This window comes from Drosophila elegans, unplaced genomic scaffold (assembly GCF_018152505.1).
Source record: "Drosophila elegans isolate 14027-0461.03 unplaced genomic scaffold, ASM1815250v1 contig_767, whole genome shotgun sequence".
Classification (NCBI taxonomy): domain Eukaryota; kingdom Metazoa; phylum Arthropoda; class Insecta; order Diptera; family Drosophilidae; genus Drosophila; species Drosophila elegans.
In genome coordinates, this window is record NW_024546120.1 from 1,495,138 (window position 1) to 1,513,032 (window position 17,895).

At 35.3% G+C, this 17,895-nt stretch overlaps 1 protein-coding gene across 5 annotated transcripts in view; it reads left to right on the plus strand.

Moving 5' to 3' along the window:
• LOC108136797 (myosin-I heavy chain) overlaps positions 1 to 17,895 on the plus strand; it is a 1,412,760-nt gene that overhangs the window by 404,137 nt on the left and 990,728 nt on the right. For all 5 annotated transcript variants that reach the window (XM_041710095.1, XM_041710096.1, XM_041710097.1 and 2 more), the window contains exon 9: positions 9,675 to 9,796. In XM_041710095.1, coding sequence (XP_041566029.1) covers positions 9,675 to 9,796 — 122 coding nt within the window. The remainder of the gene's footprint in view (positions 1 to 9,674; positions 9,797 to 17,895) is intronic.

The window sequence follows — 17,895 nt, forward strand, 5'->3', positions numbered from 1 at the left end:
ATGACTTCCGTCATGAAGCTATGGCAACGGTTTCAGAGGATTCATCAGACAAAAGAATAAAACGTAATTGCCTTAAAATGTACTTTCAATACATATCTGGAATGAGAACCAAAACTCAGTCGGTCTTCATGAGTACATCAACAGTGGTTGAGACATAATAATATAGGTCGAAACCTGGCTCAACCCTAACTTCAACTTTAATAAGTTCTTCAATACAAACTTTCCATGTCTATCGCAAGGATAGATACTTCAGCAGAATGCAGTGCGAGAGAGGTAGAGGTGTAGCTGTCCGCCGTACCTTCTGCTGCTGCACAGCTGTACTTTTCAACGAGGACTCTCTTATGGACCAATTGGCTGTCGAGGTATGTGGATCGTCTGGGAAGACTGTAATAGTAGATTCTTATATTCCCCCTGGAAGTGACTTTACACTTTATCAGGCGCATATGAATAACATTGCCAGCTTACATGCCAGCATAGATGCCTCTGTTGGTTTCGTTGTGACAGGAGATTTTAATTTGGGATCTGTTGTATGGTCATGTGATCCGCAATCCCATGCTATGGTAACTGGCAATGTATACCAGCCACATGAAATTATTGTCATTGATGATTGTTATAGTATGGGCCTCACCCAAATAAATAATATTTTTAATGATTTGCATAGGGCACTAGATTAAATAGTCATTAATTCTATTGTTCATTCTCGGTAAGCCTTGCTGAATTTATTATTTCTATTTGTGATGTTTGGGTTTACTTGCTAACAAATGCTTACATTGAGACCAACGACAAATACTTTCTTGTCGCTTTTAAAATACTCTTGACAGCACTTGTTTAACCAAGGTACGGGGTTCCTATAGGCTTTTTTGGTATACTAAAGGTTTCCAGAAATATACAAATTTAAGAAACAAGTTCTACAAAAGATTTATTAGATGGGGTAATCCAATGGAAGTTGATATATGCAGACAACAAAAGCGGGAATTTGTGTTTTTAAATAGATTTATGTATAACCAATACATTTCCGATTGAATATACTTAAAATCCAATCCAAATGGGTTCTGGCGCTTTAGTAATTCAAAGAAATCTTCTTCTTCCATGACGTCATATGTAATATAACAATGCTACCGCTATCTCTGGGAAGAATATTGCAAACTTATTTGCTTCCTTTTTCTTGGCTAATTTTGAGCCTGCTTGTGCCTGGAATCACCAGCAAATTCTAAATATTATTCCAGAAATTTCAAATATTGGTTGCCTTCAAATAACTGATAAGAACATTTCCGAAGCTATTTCTCGTTTTGACGACTCCACTAAGTCGGACAATGTTGGAGTTTCTTAATTTTTTCTTAAAAAATTCTATTATAGTCTTCTTCAACCCCTTAAGATGATCTTCTCTTCTTCGCTATCTCAGGGTAAATAAATATCTAGAGGGAAAATTTGCCAAAATTCTACCTGTTGATAAGGGCGGAAGCTATTCTGAGGTTTCTAATTACAGGCCTAGTGCTTAAATATACAATATTGCAAAGCTATTCGAGCGAATTGTAGTAAAAAAATTATCCCTCCAAATACGTTCTTATATTAACCCTAATCAGCACGGGTTCATGCCTGGTCGATCTAGGACCACGAATTTAGCTATTTTCTCGAAACATTGCATAAAAGCATTTGAGTTCCATTCGCAGGTGGACACAGTTTATACTGATATCGCCAAGGCTTTTGACAAGGTTTCCCACTCTGCCTTGAATGCAAAACTTTTAAAGCTTGGTATTAATTATTCTTTTCTAAATTGGATATCATCTTATTTGGCAAACCGATCCTATCATGTTGAAGTCAACGGGTTTGTTTCTAACTCCTATGAAGCAACCCCTGGTCTTTCTCAAGGTAGTTCTCTTGGTCCTTTGCTGTTTACTATATTCATTCATGAATTGTTTCTGCATTCAATCTGCCAAGTATCTTCTTTATGCGGATGACCTAAAAATGTACATGTCAGTGAATTCCATAAATGACAGCAAATATGCTACAATCTTACTTAAACAAAATCAGTTTATGGTGTATTCAGAACAAATTGCCTTCAATTAAACTAGTTTACCAATAATCCCCTATAGCTGAGGGATACCAGCGAGCCAACATTTACTCAGCCCTAAGTCAGCTAAACTCTGACAAACCAAACTGATTTAGCTTAAAAAGAAATGGGGCCACAAGGAAATTCAGTGGCAAATCCAAATTAAGAAGGGATATTCGATTATGTTAAAGGGAAATCCGAAAATATTATCAAACTCAAATCTGAGTAAAAACTCGAAAGGGTTTCGGCGGCTCCTTACTTTTTCTTCCCCCCAATGGAAGATATATGCATCGATTACATAGGGTGCCGATTACGAATTTTATTAAATAAATAAAAAGTTCAGTTTTTATTCAAGGATACAATACTCGTCCCAAAATTTTGATTTCAAAAGTTTTTGGAGTTGAAGATCTAGAGGTGTTTTTGTTTAATATCAAATAGCTGCCATAGGAACAATCAAATTCAGCGGAACTCGACATAGCTTAATTTTTTTTTTAATATTTACTCAGAAGAATATGGACAACTCCCGGGCTATTGACGCCACATCATGACCTTTTCAACATTAATAATAAGTGTGAAGATCTACTTTATTTTTTATTTGTTATACCCGTAAAAAAAAAGTATTGCATTTGTTGAATACAGCGAAGAGCAGCGGAGAGTACACATACTATAAAATGATCCCATCCTATTTGCACGGCGAAAATTGACAATGTACGTGCCGACATCGATTTTATACTGACCGGCATGTGCTCTGCCGCTAGTGTTTGCGGGGGATGGAAGCGTTTCTTTTTCCTTTTTTATGGTGTTATCAATGCAGTTCAGCTGAAAGCACGGCATTTGTTTTTTATTTTTTCGAACATGGTGCAAGGAATATGCAGAAGAGGGAATTTCAGTACTGAAAGGTGGAGCATAGGACATTGACTTGCTTGCAGAACAGCGGCAGAATATCGGCAGAACACTTTATACGAACAGTATAAAGCCGCAGTCGGCACATATACATAATTTAATAAATATGTAATGCTAATTTCGGACGCTAAAAAATTTAAATATCTTTGTAAAAAGGAATGCTTACCAATATTTTAACGTATATATTTGAAATTCTTGTTAGGAATAAAAGCGCTTAAAAAAAACTGACTAGCAATTTAAAATTGTAATAACTAATAAAAAAAAGCGCTTTATGTATGTTGACTTTAAAAACTTAATAAACTACTTAGTCAAAAATCACTACTTCTCCGACCACTGAGGATTAGATTTTTCACATGTTTTGAGCAAAGCTAAAGAATCGCAAAATAATAATACTTTTATAGTTATCTTGCACCAGACAGAATTAATGCAAAACAACGTCAAAAATTCCAATGTCCCACAAAAACGATGTTATATACAAAATACCTTGCAATGGAGACTATGGCAAGTGTAAAAGCATACATGTAGGGACAACTAAATCTAAACTTAGATCACTATTATCACAACACAAACCAGATTTTAAATTAAGAAACCAAAGCAATTCACAATGCGGCCACTATCCAAATTTTCAAGCAGCAACAATTTTGGAACAGAAACACTACAGAAATCGATTTACCATAGAAATGCTACACATAATAAACACACCCACAAACATAAGACTTAACTACCAAAACAGACGTTGAAAGTTGCGCTCATATTTACAGACATCTTCTACAAGCAAATTAGCTTTAATCTTCACGTCCCACGGTGCAGTATTGTAAAAATAGTGTATGCCATTAAATTGTTGTTTTTCAAACATGAACAATTATAAATTTAAGTATATGAGCCAAATAAAATAGCGACTTAATTCAAACAGCGCTCACAGAATGTCTTTGACTATAAGTGCTATCAGGGTAGTTGTGATCTCTGTTATCGCACTTAAGTATGTTTTCCTTAGTTAGGGATAAGCTAACCACTACTTTGGTTGTTAGAAATATGATAATTATCCAAATTAATTTACGATATGTTACTCAAACCATGCAAGAAACAGCACTTGTAATCTGTCAGTGCAGGCCACTTGATCCTTCAAATTATTATCACTTAAAATATTTCCCACACTGCACAAAGGCCTTCCCGGGGTCAAAATATAACTCTCCCGCTCAAGGGAAAAAGATGAGGGTTCTACGTAGGCAATAGATATGACCAGTTTACGAATCTCACCAATGTTACATGCTAAGGAACTTGTGTCACGAACTAGTTCTGAAACAGAATTATTAAGTCCCAACGCTGTGGCAACTCTTGAGCCTGGCGACGAATATCCAATATTTTGTCACCAAAAACATTTTGTAGTCCAGACAGTTGAGTTAATTATAATTAAACCGTGCAAGTTACGTGCTTATGGCTATTAAAAACTATATTTTCGAACTATTAAAAACTATATTTTCGAATTGAAGTAAACATCAGCTTCCGTTTGTAGCCCAATCAATTGCGCCTTTTGCGTTTTAAGCTCCCACCAAATTGCATTGGTCAGCATAATTGAATTTCACAATGAGATGCAACAGATTCATCTTAAGCTTTTAATCTAAACATAAATTGAAGTTCTAAAGTTCAAAAAGAAAAGCTCATGGCCGAGGTTCATTGGATCAGATTAAGAAATGAAGAGTCAGTCTTATTTTGATCGAGACCGCGATCGATTCACAAGTATTAAAAAGGGGTTGTTTTAATGGAGTAATAAGAATAAAGACTTAACACCCGAGTATTAAAAAAACTAATACATTTTTTTAAATCATCTACAAACAACGAGTTCAATTGGCGCCTAAAGTTCCAAAAATTGATTTATGAAAAATAAGTTTAATAAAAACGGAGAAATTAAAAAACCCGCCAAACAACACAACAAAGTAAAAGTGATTGTTAGCAGCAATTAAATGGAAATGAATAAATGAAATAATCCATTTAAAGGTGAATTTAAAATTAAGGTGGACCAAAATTTTAAACCAAAATAATAAAGTTATGGGAGCAGGGAAGGATGCTCTTACGAATCATGGCACCGTTTTAAACTTTCAAGCAGTCTTATCTAGATTGGAATTAGAATCAAATCATTTCCGTGCTTAATTTGCAAACAGGTTTCATGGATTTAAAAATGCAAATAAATATCAGGGAAAAAACTTACGATTTGAACAAGTATTACTAATAACAATAATGAACAATAATAATAATAAAATGTCAAGTTATTGGTTTAATAACCAAAATTATAATTTGCCACAAAAGGTAAATTTTTGGAAAAACAATAATCAAAATAAAAATCTAAAGCAACAAGCCGTCGAGCCAATGGATATTGATCCATCGATTGACCTAATAACAATCGGCAGCAGAATAATAATTGGCATGCAAATATAACCGAGGAAGATATAAAAATAATTAAAATAGAGAGCAAACTTAAGCTCAAAAATGGAACCAGATGAAACAGTAAATCAGCCAACTAATAAATTAACCAGAGTATATAATATCAATTAAGATCATTTGTTAGACCAGACCCCTACAGGGGAATGCCTTATTTAAATAGGATAGACAGAAAAACCAAGAAGCAGCTAAAGATTTTAAATATAAATAAAAATATAAATATATAAAAACAAAAATGAGTTTTAAATATACAAAAAGGTAACTAATAATTCAAAGTATTAAGTATTACCATATTATACAAATATTTAAAACAATACAATTATTTTATGAAATCGAAAGATTAGAATCCGATCTTCTAATTGGATTCAATTTAGTAAGAAAAATTGGATCTATAATAAATACAGAAAAGAGAGTCTTGGAGTATTAAGGGAAAACCAAAAAGTTAAAATATTATGATAATAAGGAAAAAAATGAAATAAGTTTAATAAAATAATAAAATGTAAAAATATCAAGCCCGCCGTCGTTGTGTTATGCGACCAGAAACAGCTAAATAAAATAAGTACTGATCAATTTGACGGACTAAAGAAAAAAATAGTTCACTTTATTAAAAATTATCATTCAAAGATAAATATGCAAACTCCTTTTGAAACAATAGGAAATAAATTTTATTCACGACAGGCCAATATATATATGGGAAACAATATCCGTATGCTTTATCTGTCACCGTCTTCGTGAACAGCGAAATCAGTAGAATGTTAACAGAAAAATTAAACAGAAAATTCCTGAGTCTCATTTTAACTATGGAAATTATTTTACAGCTGTAAATAATTTAAATGCATAAGCATAAGTCAAACGGTACGTATACGCCTCTTGGGTACTTCGATTACCCTTATTCTGTTGGCAATGAGAATTTAAATCCCTCGTATGGACACGTCAATGGTATTTTCGCCCTGCTTCCAGAATTCAATCCATCGGCTGGAAAGTCATTGGACTCTCATCAGTTATCGTTCGGACGATCGTAAACTTATATTTTCAGTCCAACTAAAGATGCTTGGTACTACTCGCTATTGGGTAGACTCTACGGAACAAATCTTTTAAACAAGGCCAGAGTTTACTTCACTATTTTTGAATGACTTTCCATGTCCCAGTAACTTTGCGGTCGTTTTTCTAAAGATGTCAAAATCTATGAGAGATGCCACGAGGTTACCAGCAACCTATTTTAACAGCAACCTATTTTAACCGAAAGACGGCAAAAAATTAATAAAATTTATTCTGATTCTGTTTTGGAAATATCGAAGATCATCTCGGTAAACGGTAATGATACAGTTGCATTCGTAGATCTAGACAGTATGAGAACGTTAATTCGAAAATCATTCATTTATTAACCGAAAATGTACTCTTTCGAATTGATAATTCAAGGTAAAGAGTGCTGCGCTGAGAACATTCGGAAGATTCCAACGACTCTAGACCGCCCTTCTGTTGAGGAGTTGTTATCGTCGAAACACTGAATGGAGAGCATCGTCTTTGCGTCGACTACCGACTATCGTCTCAAGGTACACGAATCATCAAAATAGTTTACAGCATTTGTTACTTCAGACGACTACTACGAATATAACACTATGCCTTTTGGACTCGTCAATGCCCCAGAAGTATTCCAAGCAGTTATGAACAAAATCGTAAAACATATGGAACCAGGAGACATAATACTTCCTAGAAAAACAATTGATGAGAGTATCCAAATTCTGGAAAAATTCTTGCGGATGCTTAAAGAAAGCGGCTTAACTCTTCCATACGACAAATAAAAATCAGCAATAACATTCCTGGGCCATATTATAAGCAAAGACGGTATCACACCTGGCGAAAACATGGTGATTGCTATTAGAAACTTCTAGGTCCCCAATAACGTAAAAGAAGTAATTCAATTTTTGTGTCTTACGGGTTTCGTTCGAAAATTCGTCGAAAACTATTCCCTAATATGTGCTGCGTTCCAGTTTTAGTCCTTTAAGATTTGGCCGCACATCTCAAGTACACACACACGCTTGAGCAATCGGAGTTTTATAACAATCTCAGGATAAAACGAACTGACGACCCGTCTGGTATTTTAACAGGTTCTGTACTGACGATGAAAGTAAGTACAACAGCTACGAGCTCCAAACTTTGGCTCTCGTAGAAACGTTACAGAGGTTCAGGGTTTATGTTCTGGAAAAACCGTTCGGACTGTTACTGACTGTTCCGTTGTTGCTAAGGTCAAGGTCAATAAAGTGTTGATTACGCAAATAGCAGGTTGGTGGATTAAAATTCTCGATTACGACTGCGAATAAATTCGCAGTAATGGCAGTAAAATGTTTCACATGGATGCCATGAGCCGTGCTCCCTATTCTTCTCCTGAATTCTTTAAAATAAATAGTACCTATCATTATAACGGACATCAATGAATGGTTTCTTGCAGAAATGATTGCAGTTTTGCAGGGTCACCGCACTGGAAATCAGTTAAAACAACTTCGAGCAGAATGCGTCACCAATAGTCACCGTTTATTTCGCCAGAAATGCCGTGTTCGACAATATCGAAATTGGTTTTTGTCAAAAAGTAACAAACATTTGTATTTTGTATAATTGTATTATTTTTGTATAAAGCCAAAAAATTTTAAAATTTTTTATTTATAATGTTTGTTGCTGGCTTACTAGCTCATTAAGATGTTTGTTGATGGCTTACTAGAGTTACGTAATGGCCGACTTCGTTAGGTCAGTTAGGCAGTATGGGTCAGTATGAAAAATTATCAATATCTCGACATACACATCCACATAGTTCCGAATCACTCATATCCATGTACTCATCCTATAACAAACTCTTGTTTATTATTGCTAACGTTTCAAGTGTTTCAAAGCGCTATACATACATAAGTAAAAATGGTGCAAGCCGAAGTATTTTCAATTGAGATTAACGGATTAAGGGCATATAAATCGCTCTCCGAATACAATGCCTTAACTAAGATGATCAGGAAATTATGCGTGTTCGCGGACAGCTCAAAAACGCTCGTCACTTATCGACAAATGAAAGAAACCCAATTATTTTACCAAAGTCGCATCACTTCACGGATCTGGTAATTCGAAACGCTCACCTGAACACGCAAGGTTCCAAGGACTCCACACCTACAAAGTCTACATTGCGGTTTTTATTTGTTTAGCCACAAAGAAGTCACCGGACTATATTTTGTGGGCTCTTCAGAGTTTCATTGGCCGTTGTGGCTTATGCAGTCATATGTATAGCGACGGAGGGATCAAGTTTAAAGTTAAAACACATATTCACCGTTATTTTAAAACGACGAGCTTGACATTTGAGGAACTGTTAACGGTGCTTGTCCAAATAAAATCTTGTCTAAACTCACAGCCACTTTGCTCTTTAACCGCCGATCCAAAAGATTTAACCGCATTAATGCCTCGTCACTTTCTAATAAATGACACCCATATGGTCCTGCCGGACCCATCTTCTCAAGATAAATCGCTGAACGCCCGTTTTATGGAAGGTTAGAAACTTATTCGAAAATTTTGGCAGCGATGGTCGTCAGACTGGGTGTCTCAGCGAGACCGAAATGGCGCACGGAGCAAGCCAACTTGCAGCTAAACTGAACGAACAGCTCCAAATGAGTTGAAACGACAGTTTAGTTTGTTTAGTCTTTTTATAAACAGCATCCGGCATCTACAAGCGATCACTCTCTAAAATTTGCCGACTACCATTTCAAAGTACACCGAAGCCGGTGACAGAGATTGTACCACTTATGTAGTTATAGCTACTGTTCTCCGTCGAGCGGTAACTGAACTTAATGCTGATTCCCAGCATTGGGGGCGGCATGTACGGGTGTTTCAGACCCAATCGCTAGCATAATTATCATTGATGATTCGGATAGTTAACAGTAACGGCTCAAAGCTCTACAAGCAGCTTTAACGATTTTCTTCCACAACCTAGATGAGAAGAAGGCAGTGGTGCTAGCGTGCGGAAAATCTTCGCGTTTATTTAGTTAAAAGTTTTATCAATCCCATAGGTTATTATAAGTTCATCATTGTGAACATTAACTGGAGTAAATAAAAATTAATGAAGTCACTAGTTTTCTTCTTTACAGATTGGATTGAAAGTTCCCCAGAGCTGAACTTTGCTCTTCCTTGACACATTGCATTCCACAATTGTCACAACACTTATGTTTTAATTTTTACCAACAAACACTTGACCTCAAGCCGGCAAACATTAGAGTACTAAACTGATGGTTTTTATTATACATGTTCTTTTTAGGATCCGCAATTTATTAGTTCAAGTTACCATCGAGGCTCATCTAAATCAAAATGTACAGTCAGTGATACTTTTCGGAACCAGTTGCAGTCCCTTATAGATGTCCTGCAAAACACAAAACCATGGTAAGTTCGAATTTGATATCAACCAATGTATAACTTCCGGATGGCAACTTGGAATATTAAAAAATAACGATAGCGTCAAAAGAAGCTATAGGCAAGAAGGTAAAACGGGTGTTTGGACTTGAGTTTAGGAATTCTCGCAACCTGACAGATAAACTCGGGTTATTGTTACAAAGGCTTAGGGTAAATGTTTATGAAAATACTTAGAGAGCAATTTGCTAAGCTAGTAGAATTAAAAAAAATCGATTTGATGTTGAAATTTTTTTTAGATACATTTAGACTAAACTTGCAGACAGGACAGCCAATCGCTGAGACCAAAAAATGAAAACGAGAGAGAGTTAGCGAATTTTCATGCAAGCTAGCGACTGCACAAAAGAGTAGAGCACGGTTAATCGAAGGAATTTTACATGATTTGGCGGCTGTATAAGTAAAGTTGGTCAAATGAAAGTAGGTCTTCGGTTTAGGATTGACCAATCTCGATGTGTGGAAAGACTCCGCGCGATACTTTCTGTAACTAAAGTACCTATTTGAATTTACGCACATGTCGTGCGACCACCACCACTGCCAGCTATAAATTATAAATTATTTCTCAATTTAGTAATAGATCTCCAAAATGTATATTGCATATATAACGAATAATGAACAAATTTAATAAAATACAAAAACAGTGTAGAGAAGCCTAAAATATTTATAAATATATATATATTACATATATAGCTTTCAAACTAATTAAAGTTAGAATAATTGGGCATTGTTAAAAGCAACAAAGAAAGTAAAAAAAACATCAAAAGGTACCAACTTAAAAGTTAGGTTAGTTGTTTATGGCTGGCGTCAAACTATGTTCTTCTGAAAGTTAAATTGTTTGCCCTTTTAGAGACTTTAACTGCATTTTTTTAACAAATACAACGTGTTTTTTTCGAAATAATTTTTGAAGAAATATTAAGACTTACATCTTTATCCATTTAATGCGGTAGGGAATATTTACCTTGCTATTCAGATAAATACTACATTTTGTTTTTACTGATCGTGCCACAGTTTAAAAATACTTAGCTATTATAAAACGTATATGAGTGGGCAGTCAATTTTTATTTACGGATAATGTCCTTATTATGCCGCCTGTTTTCCGTACAGGCTTTGTAACATGATCAGGTAAGTGTTCTGTTGAATGTGAAAACTAAGCTTACATATATTTCTTAATACTCAAGTGGCGCGTTATTTATTCTCAGTGCTTTGCAAATTTTTAACAACTACCTTATTTCTGCATTGGCACGACAATTTGATTTTGGTGCTATAATTCCAAGTCCATTGCAGTATGTCCATTCATTTGACGTGCAAGTTCTCTGTTACCAACGTTTATACTCTTATTTATTTTTGTTAAGGGACGACACACATAAATTGGACATCATCACCATACAAGTAAACATTACATTCAGATAACGCATTAACATATGATGTAAACAATAAGGGCCAAGCACTGACCCTTGGGGTAAACCACGATTGACATTTTCAAATGAAGACGTACAACAGATTGAGGACGATTTTGTAGGTACGAAGACACAAGTTTGACAGCAGTTTTAGAAAACAACCAAATTTAAACATTTTATAAAAATTTAATTTTAAAATAAATTTAAATTTAAATAAATTTTATAAATTGTCCGTCCGTTTATATTCAAACTAATCTCTCAGTTTTAAAGCTATCTGCATTTCCCAAAAGTTGTCTTTCTATTGCAGGTAGTATATAAGTCGGAACGAGCCAGATCGGACGACTATAGCATATAGCTCCCATAGGAACAATCGGAAAAAAAAAAAAAAAAAATTATAACTTTGCTGTTTTTTAATTTATTTTTTAGTTCTTTGACATGTAGTAATGGTTAAATATTTCAGACTTACGGTTTAAATTTCATCAAAATCGGACGACTATAGCATATAGCTCTCATAGGAACAATCGGAAATAAAAAAAAAATTATAACTTTGCTGTTTTTTAATTTTTTGTCTAGTTCTTCGACATATAGTAATGGTTAAATATTTAAGAATTACTTTTTAAATTTCATCAAAATCAGACGACTATATCATATAGCCCCCAAAGGAACAATCGGAAAAAAATACAAAAAAAATTATAACTTTGCTGTTTTTTAATTTATTTTTTAGTTCTTCGACATATAGTAATGGTTATACATTTTATAATTACGGTTTAAATTTGATCAAAATCGGACGACTATATCGTATAGCTCCCATAGAAATAATAAAAATATATAAAATAACTATCTAATAATTGAGCTGCAAATCAACATAGCTTCAATGTTTTTCAGCATATACTCAAGTAAATCATAATTTGAATGTTTTCAAAAGTATTTAATTCATGCAATAGCTGCAAGGGTATATGAACTTCGTCTTGCCGAAGTTTGCTTTCTTTCTTGTTTATCAAAAATTTAATATTTGAAATGTAAATAAATTTTGTAATTTAAATTTTTTATCAAAAATATAATATTTAAAATTTAAATATATTTTATAAATAAATATAAATAATATTTTTAATAACAATTACCATTTTGTTTTCTGTAAGAAAACAATTTTCTGTAAGAAAACAATGTTACTTGTTCCCTTAAGTCGCCTGCCAGTTTTAAAACAGCTGTGGTACATCTTCTATTTTTCCTTAGACCAGACTGAATATTATTTAGCATTGCATTTTTTAATTTGATCAGCCATTAGATTTTCAAATACCTTTGGTAGGTAGGGTAAAATGGAGATGAGTCCATAGTCATTATTTGATTTGGTAATCGGAATTATTTTTGTAGTTCTCCAAAAGTCCGGATATGAATACGTTGTCAGTGCAGTATTAAAGGTAAGCGTTATGTATGGCATGTTGTCAAACCCTGTAACGTTACTCTTAAGTCTAAGTATACTCTGAAGGACATCACACTGGCTAACACACATAAACCCAAACCTAATATCACAGACTTTTTCAGGTAAAAATTGTGGGTTCAGATATTTATTTTCAGTGATTTCAGGTACTGTGCAGTTTAAGAACTTTTTATTAAGTTCATGTACATCTATGTCTTGCTCAACTTTTCTAGCCAACTTTTAGGTATGTGTTGAAGAAATATGCAATTATAGAAGATTATTTTTAACGTTGGTTAGATGATGTGGATGCTTTGCAGGGTTAGTTATGCATTAGATATTTCTGAAAGAGTTGTTGTATCCCTAGGACTGGGAGGTAAGTGACTGTCTTCGCTTGTCTCTGTCCATTTGTTTTGTATTTTTGAGGTGTCCTATGGTGTTGAGGGATTAAGATAGAATCTTTCCGAGCCAAGCAGCCTCGGTGGTCGATTCTATTCTTCTGCAAAGGCGGACGCACTTTTGGCCAGTCTTGTTCTTTTTTGTATACGCTCAGTTTCGGTTAGAGCTCACTCCACATATTGCCAGTGTTTTTATGTTTGGCCTTGTTGAATTGTTGTCTGCGGGTTTATGGTTCCATTTTACTTTTCTACTAGCTCAGGCTCTTTTTAACGCTTCCCTGCAGATGTCTGTGGAGATTTTTCTTATTTCCACTAGTTTATCCTGGGTGTTCCAAATAAATAGTGGAAGAATTTTTATGTTAGTTTTAGTACTGTGTAGTACTTCCAGATGGTTTTCCTTAAATTGGTGAATTCATCTGGGTGAGAGTATAGTGTATTTATGGTAAACTCTTAACGGTGGCCAGAGAAAGAATGGTCATTCCCAACCACCGATAGTCAGATTTGGTCAGTCAGGGACTCGAAGTATAGGGTATTGACGTCCCTTCTTTTTTTGGTGATACCACTACCAGAGCACTCTAGACCATGCTAGGTCGTGGCCTCCAGGTAGAAAGATGATATGTGTGGTGTGTAATTTTGTTCAGCTCGAGTCTGACCGTTGTGAGGTATTTTGATAAGAATACAGGTTCTAGGTTTATCCTTACCGCTGTTACTGAAGTTAGTATATTTTGAGGGTTTTAGGCCAAAGATTTTATTACCCACAATCCAGGGTTTTTAATTAAGCAATGCGTCCATTGCGGTGATTCCATGGCCTTTAAAAAAAAAAGATATGGCTACCTTACTGTGGTGCAGATTAATTTTTCATTGGATCTACTGTGCGTCTGAAGGTATCCTGAAGTTAAGCCTGGTGAAAATCTTTAGAACCTTTCTCTGCTGGGACCCAACGCCATTGCAGACATTCAAGTTGGCTCCATCGCGATAGTAGCCTTGTAAATATTTGCCGACCGCTCGTCCTCACAGGCAATAAGTTGGCTGCCTGCGTCAGTGCAGTCCGGTGGAGTTCTTGAATTATTACTCAGCACCTTAAGAGAGACCCGTGTGAGAGCCTCCCTGACCCAGACCCCATTGGTTTCTGGGGATCAAACCGCTCCCGTATTTTCGGTTGACGACGCCGATAATCGTCCTGTCCTTTACAACCTCCGCGAACTACTTCGTTGGTTGTTTTCTCCTTTTTGCTAGCTGGTTGTGCCATCTCCATCAACCTCTCCCGTTTATTGGCAACAGTTGGCGTCAAAATCGGGAATAAACGCATTTACACACACGTTGTCTTCCTGGATTATGGTGAAATCCTCATTTTAGGTTTGGGAACCTGGCATCCTCTTTCATACTCTCGACTTTGTGCTCACCACGAAACCTGCCTTAAACTGACGGTAAGAGAGATCCTTATGATGGTTGTTAAACCTGGCGGAAGCTAACTGATGGCCGAGGTGCACGGTCTTGGTAAGCTGGCCTTGTCTTTGGTGTAGACGAATATAAGATACCTTTTTACTTGTTGTAAGCAACGATATTCTAGAATGTAAAATCTTAATGTTAAGCTCAGAACTTTATGTTAAGCTCTTCCTCTTTTTGTATTTGCATATGCAACCGCTGCGCTCGACTAAAGCTCTATGCATAAAGAAGTTCATTAAAACCAGCGAAAGCAGTTGGAAAATTATACCCAATAGATCCACATACCATATTTTGTCTTTGCTTGCCGAATACCAGGTAACATATTAATATGTTATTTGCGCTAAGAAATCAAATTGGTAATCTTGTCTGTGGCAATAAATATAACAATTTTTTTTTATAAAAAAAAGTGGAAACTTTTTGCAAAAGTACACAAACACGGTTTAATTGTTGTACATAACGGCGGAGCACATGTTTTCACACACATTCATTAGCCCAAAATAGTTATTTTCGATTCCTCTTCAAGCGCGATAAAAATCGATAACGACGGCTCATATGTAACGAGTATTGTGAAGGAAGTTAATTAGTGTAACGCGTAAATTGAAGTTCATATCATGCCTCCCAAAAAACGCATTGGACATAAGTTGTCTTTTGTACTTTATAGAGAAGAATTGGAACTTTTTCAGCAGCAAGCTATTTCTGTCAATAAAAAAAGATAATCTAGGCATCAATGACAGAAGGAACTCTAAAGGGCCTAATGCAGATAGAGTGTCGATTAGATGTGATTAATGCTTACGTGGATAAGGCATTTAATATACAGTGGTCATTAGACAAAACTAATTCGGAGTTGGCATCTAGTGAAGAGCTATTAGTTTTATGTGATACTACTCGTGCTCTTCTTAAATTTTTTAAAAGAGCAACTCAACAACAAGATTAAGGAGACAACACACTAATACAGTCGGTGTGCATCAGCTACAATAAATGAATTAAAATTTGGTAACGTCTATTCAGAATACAAAAATGTTATATAGGTAGATCCTCAAAAGGGATCTGAGATAACGTTGGCAAGAAATTCACTATCCTGCTGAGAAAAAGTTACACAACAAAGCTGCATCTGAGCTTAAACAATTACTGTCTAACCTACGAAATGAATCTCTAGCGGCATATTTGAGAAACTTAGACCCTAATTCTAGCAACAAAGAGTATAACCTGTGGAGAGCAACCAAATATCTAAAGAGACCTGCAAAAAGAAACATAATCATCCGCAAAAGCAATGGAAATTGGTGTAGATCTGACGATGAACTAGCTGAGGCATTTGCTCAACACCTGCACTCTGTGTTTCAGCCAATCTATTTAAGCAATCCTATAACAGAAGCTGAAATAGCAAACTTGTCTGTCAAATGAGGTTGCCTATTAAATGAATTCACTTTGCTTGGACGAACTTGCCATCATTCCTGAATATCAATTCGGATTCAGAAACGACCACGGGACCACTGAGCAATATCATAGGGTTATCAATGAAATTGCATCTGCACTTGAGAACAAAAAATATTGCACCGCAACAATTCTTGACGTTCAGCAAGCGTTTGATCGTGTTTGCCACAATGGATTACTCTACAAGATAAAGAAATGACTGCCTGCTCCATTCTATTTATTAATGAGATCCTACTTGTCTAAGAGATGCTTCTACGTGCAGCAGAGAAATGATACGACAACGTACGTACGTAAACGCAGGCGTTCCTCAAGGGAGTGTATTGGGACCAGTCCTTTACACACTATACACGGCAGATATGCCACTAACAAACAACTGCACAATTGCAACATATGCTGACGATACAGCAATTCTGGCAACAAGCTCATCTAGAGACGAAGCATCTCATCTTTTGCAAGGTGAGCTCTGTCTGATTGAAGCCTGGTTCCTTCGCTGGAAAATTAAAATCAACTCCCTGAAGTCTGTTCAAATAACTTTTGCACTAAGACCAGGAAACTGCCCAAATGTCAGACCCTTATAGATGTCCTGCAAAACACAAAACCATGGTAAGTTCGAATTTGATATCAACCAATGTATAACTTCCGGATGGCAACTTGGAATATTAAAAAATAACGATAGCGTCAAAAGAAGCTATAGGCAAGAAGGTAAAACGTCTGTTAGGACTTGAGTTTAGGAGTTTTCGCAACCTGACAGATAAACTCGGGTTATTGTTACAAAGGCTTAGGGTAAATGTTTATGAAAATACTTAGAGAGCAATTTGCTAAGCTAGTAGAATTAAAAAAAATCGATTTGATGTTGAAATTTTTTTTAGATACATTTAGACTAAACTTGCAGACAGGACAGCCAATCGCTGAGACCAAAAAATGAAAACGAGAGAGAGTTAGCGAATTTTCATGCAAGCTAGCGACTGCACAAAAGAGTAGAGCACGGTTAATCGAAGGAATTTTACATGATTTGGCGGCTGTATAAGTAAAGTTGGTCAAATGAAAGTAGGTCTTCGGTTTAGGATTGACCAATCTCGATGTGTGGAAAGACTCCGCGCGATACTTTCTGTAACTAAAGTACCTATTTGAATTTACGCACATGTCGTGCGACCACCACCACTGCCAGCTATAAATTATAAATTATTTCTCAATTTAGTAATAGATCTCCAAAATGTATATTGCATATATAACGAATAATGAACAAATTTAATAAAATACAAAAACAGTGTAGAGAAGCCTAAAATATTTATAAATATATATATATTACATATATAGCTTTCAAACTAATTAAAGTTAGAATAATTGGGCATTGTTAAAAGCAACAAAGAAAGTAAAAAAAACATCAAAAGGTACCAACTTAAAAGTTAGGTTAGTTGTTTATGGCTGGCGTCAAACTATGTTCTTCTGAAAGTTAAATTGTTTGCCCTTTTAGAGACTTTAACTGCATTTTTTTTAACAAATACAACGTGTTTTTTTCGAAATAATTTTTGAAGAAATATTAAGACTTACATCTTTATCCATTTAATGCGGTAGGGAATATTTACCTTGCTATTCAGATAAATACTACATTTTGTTTTTACTGATCGTGCCACAGTTTAAAAATACTTAGCTATTATAAAACGTATATGAGTGGGCAGTCAATTTTTATTTACGGATAATGTCCTTATTATGCCGCCTGTTTTCCGTACAGGCTTTGTAACATGATCAGGTAAGTGTTCTGTTGAATGTGAAAACTAAGCTTACATATATTTCTTAATACTCAAGTGGCGCGTTATTTATTCTCAGTGCTTTGCAAATTTTTAACAACTACCTTATTTCTGCATTGGCACGACAATTTGATTTTGGTGCTATAATTCCAAGTCCATTGCAGTATGTCCATTCATTTGACGTGCAAGTTCTCTGTTACCAACGTTTATACTCTTATTTATTTTTGTTAAGGGACGACAC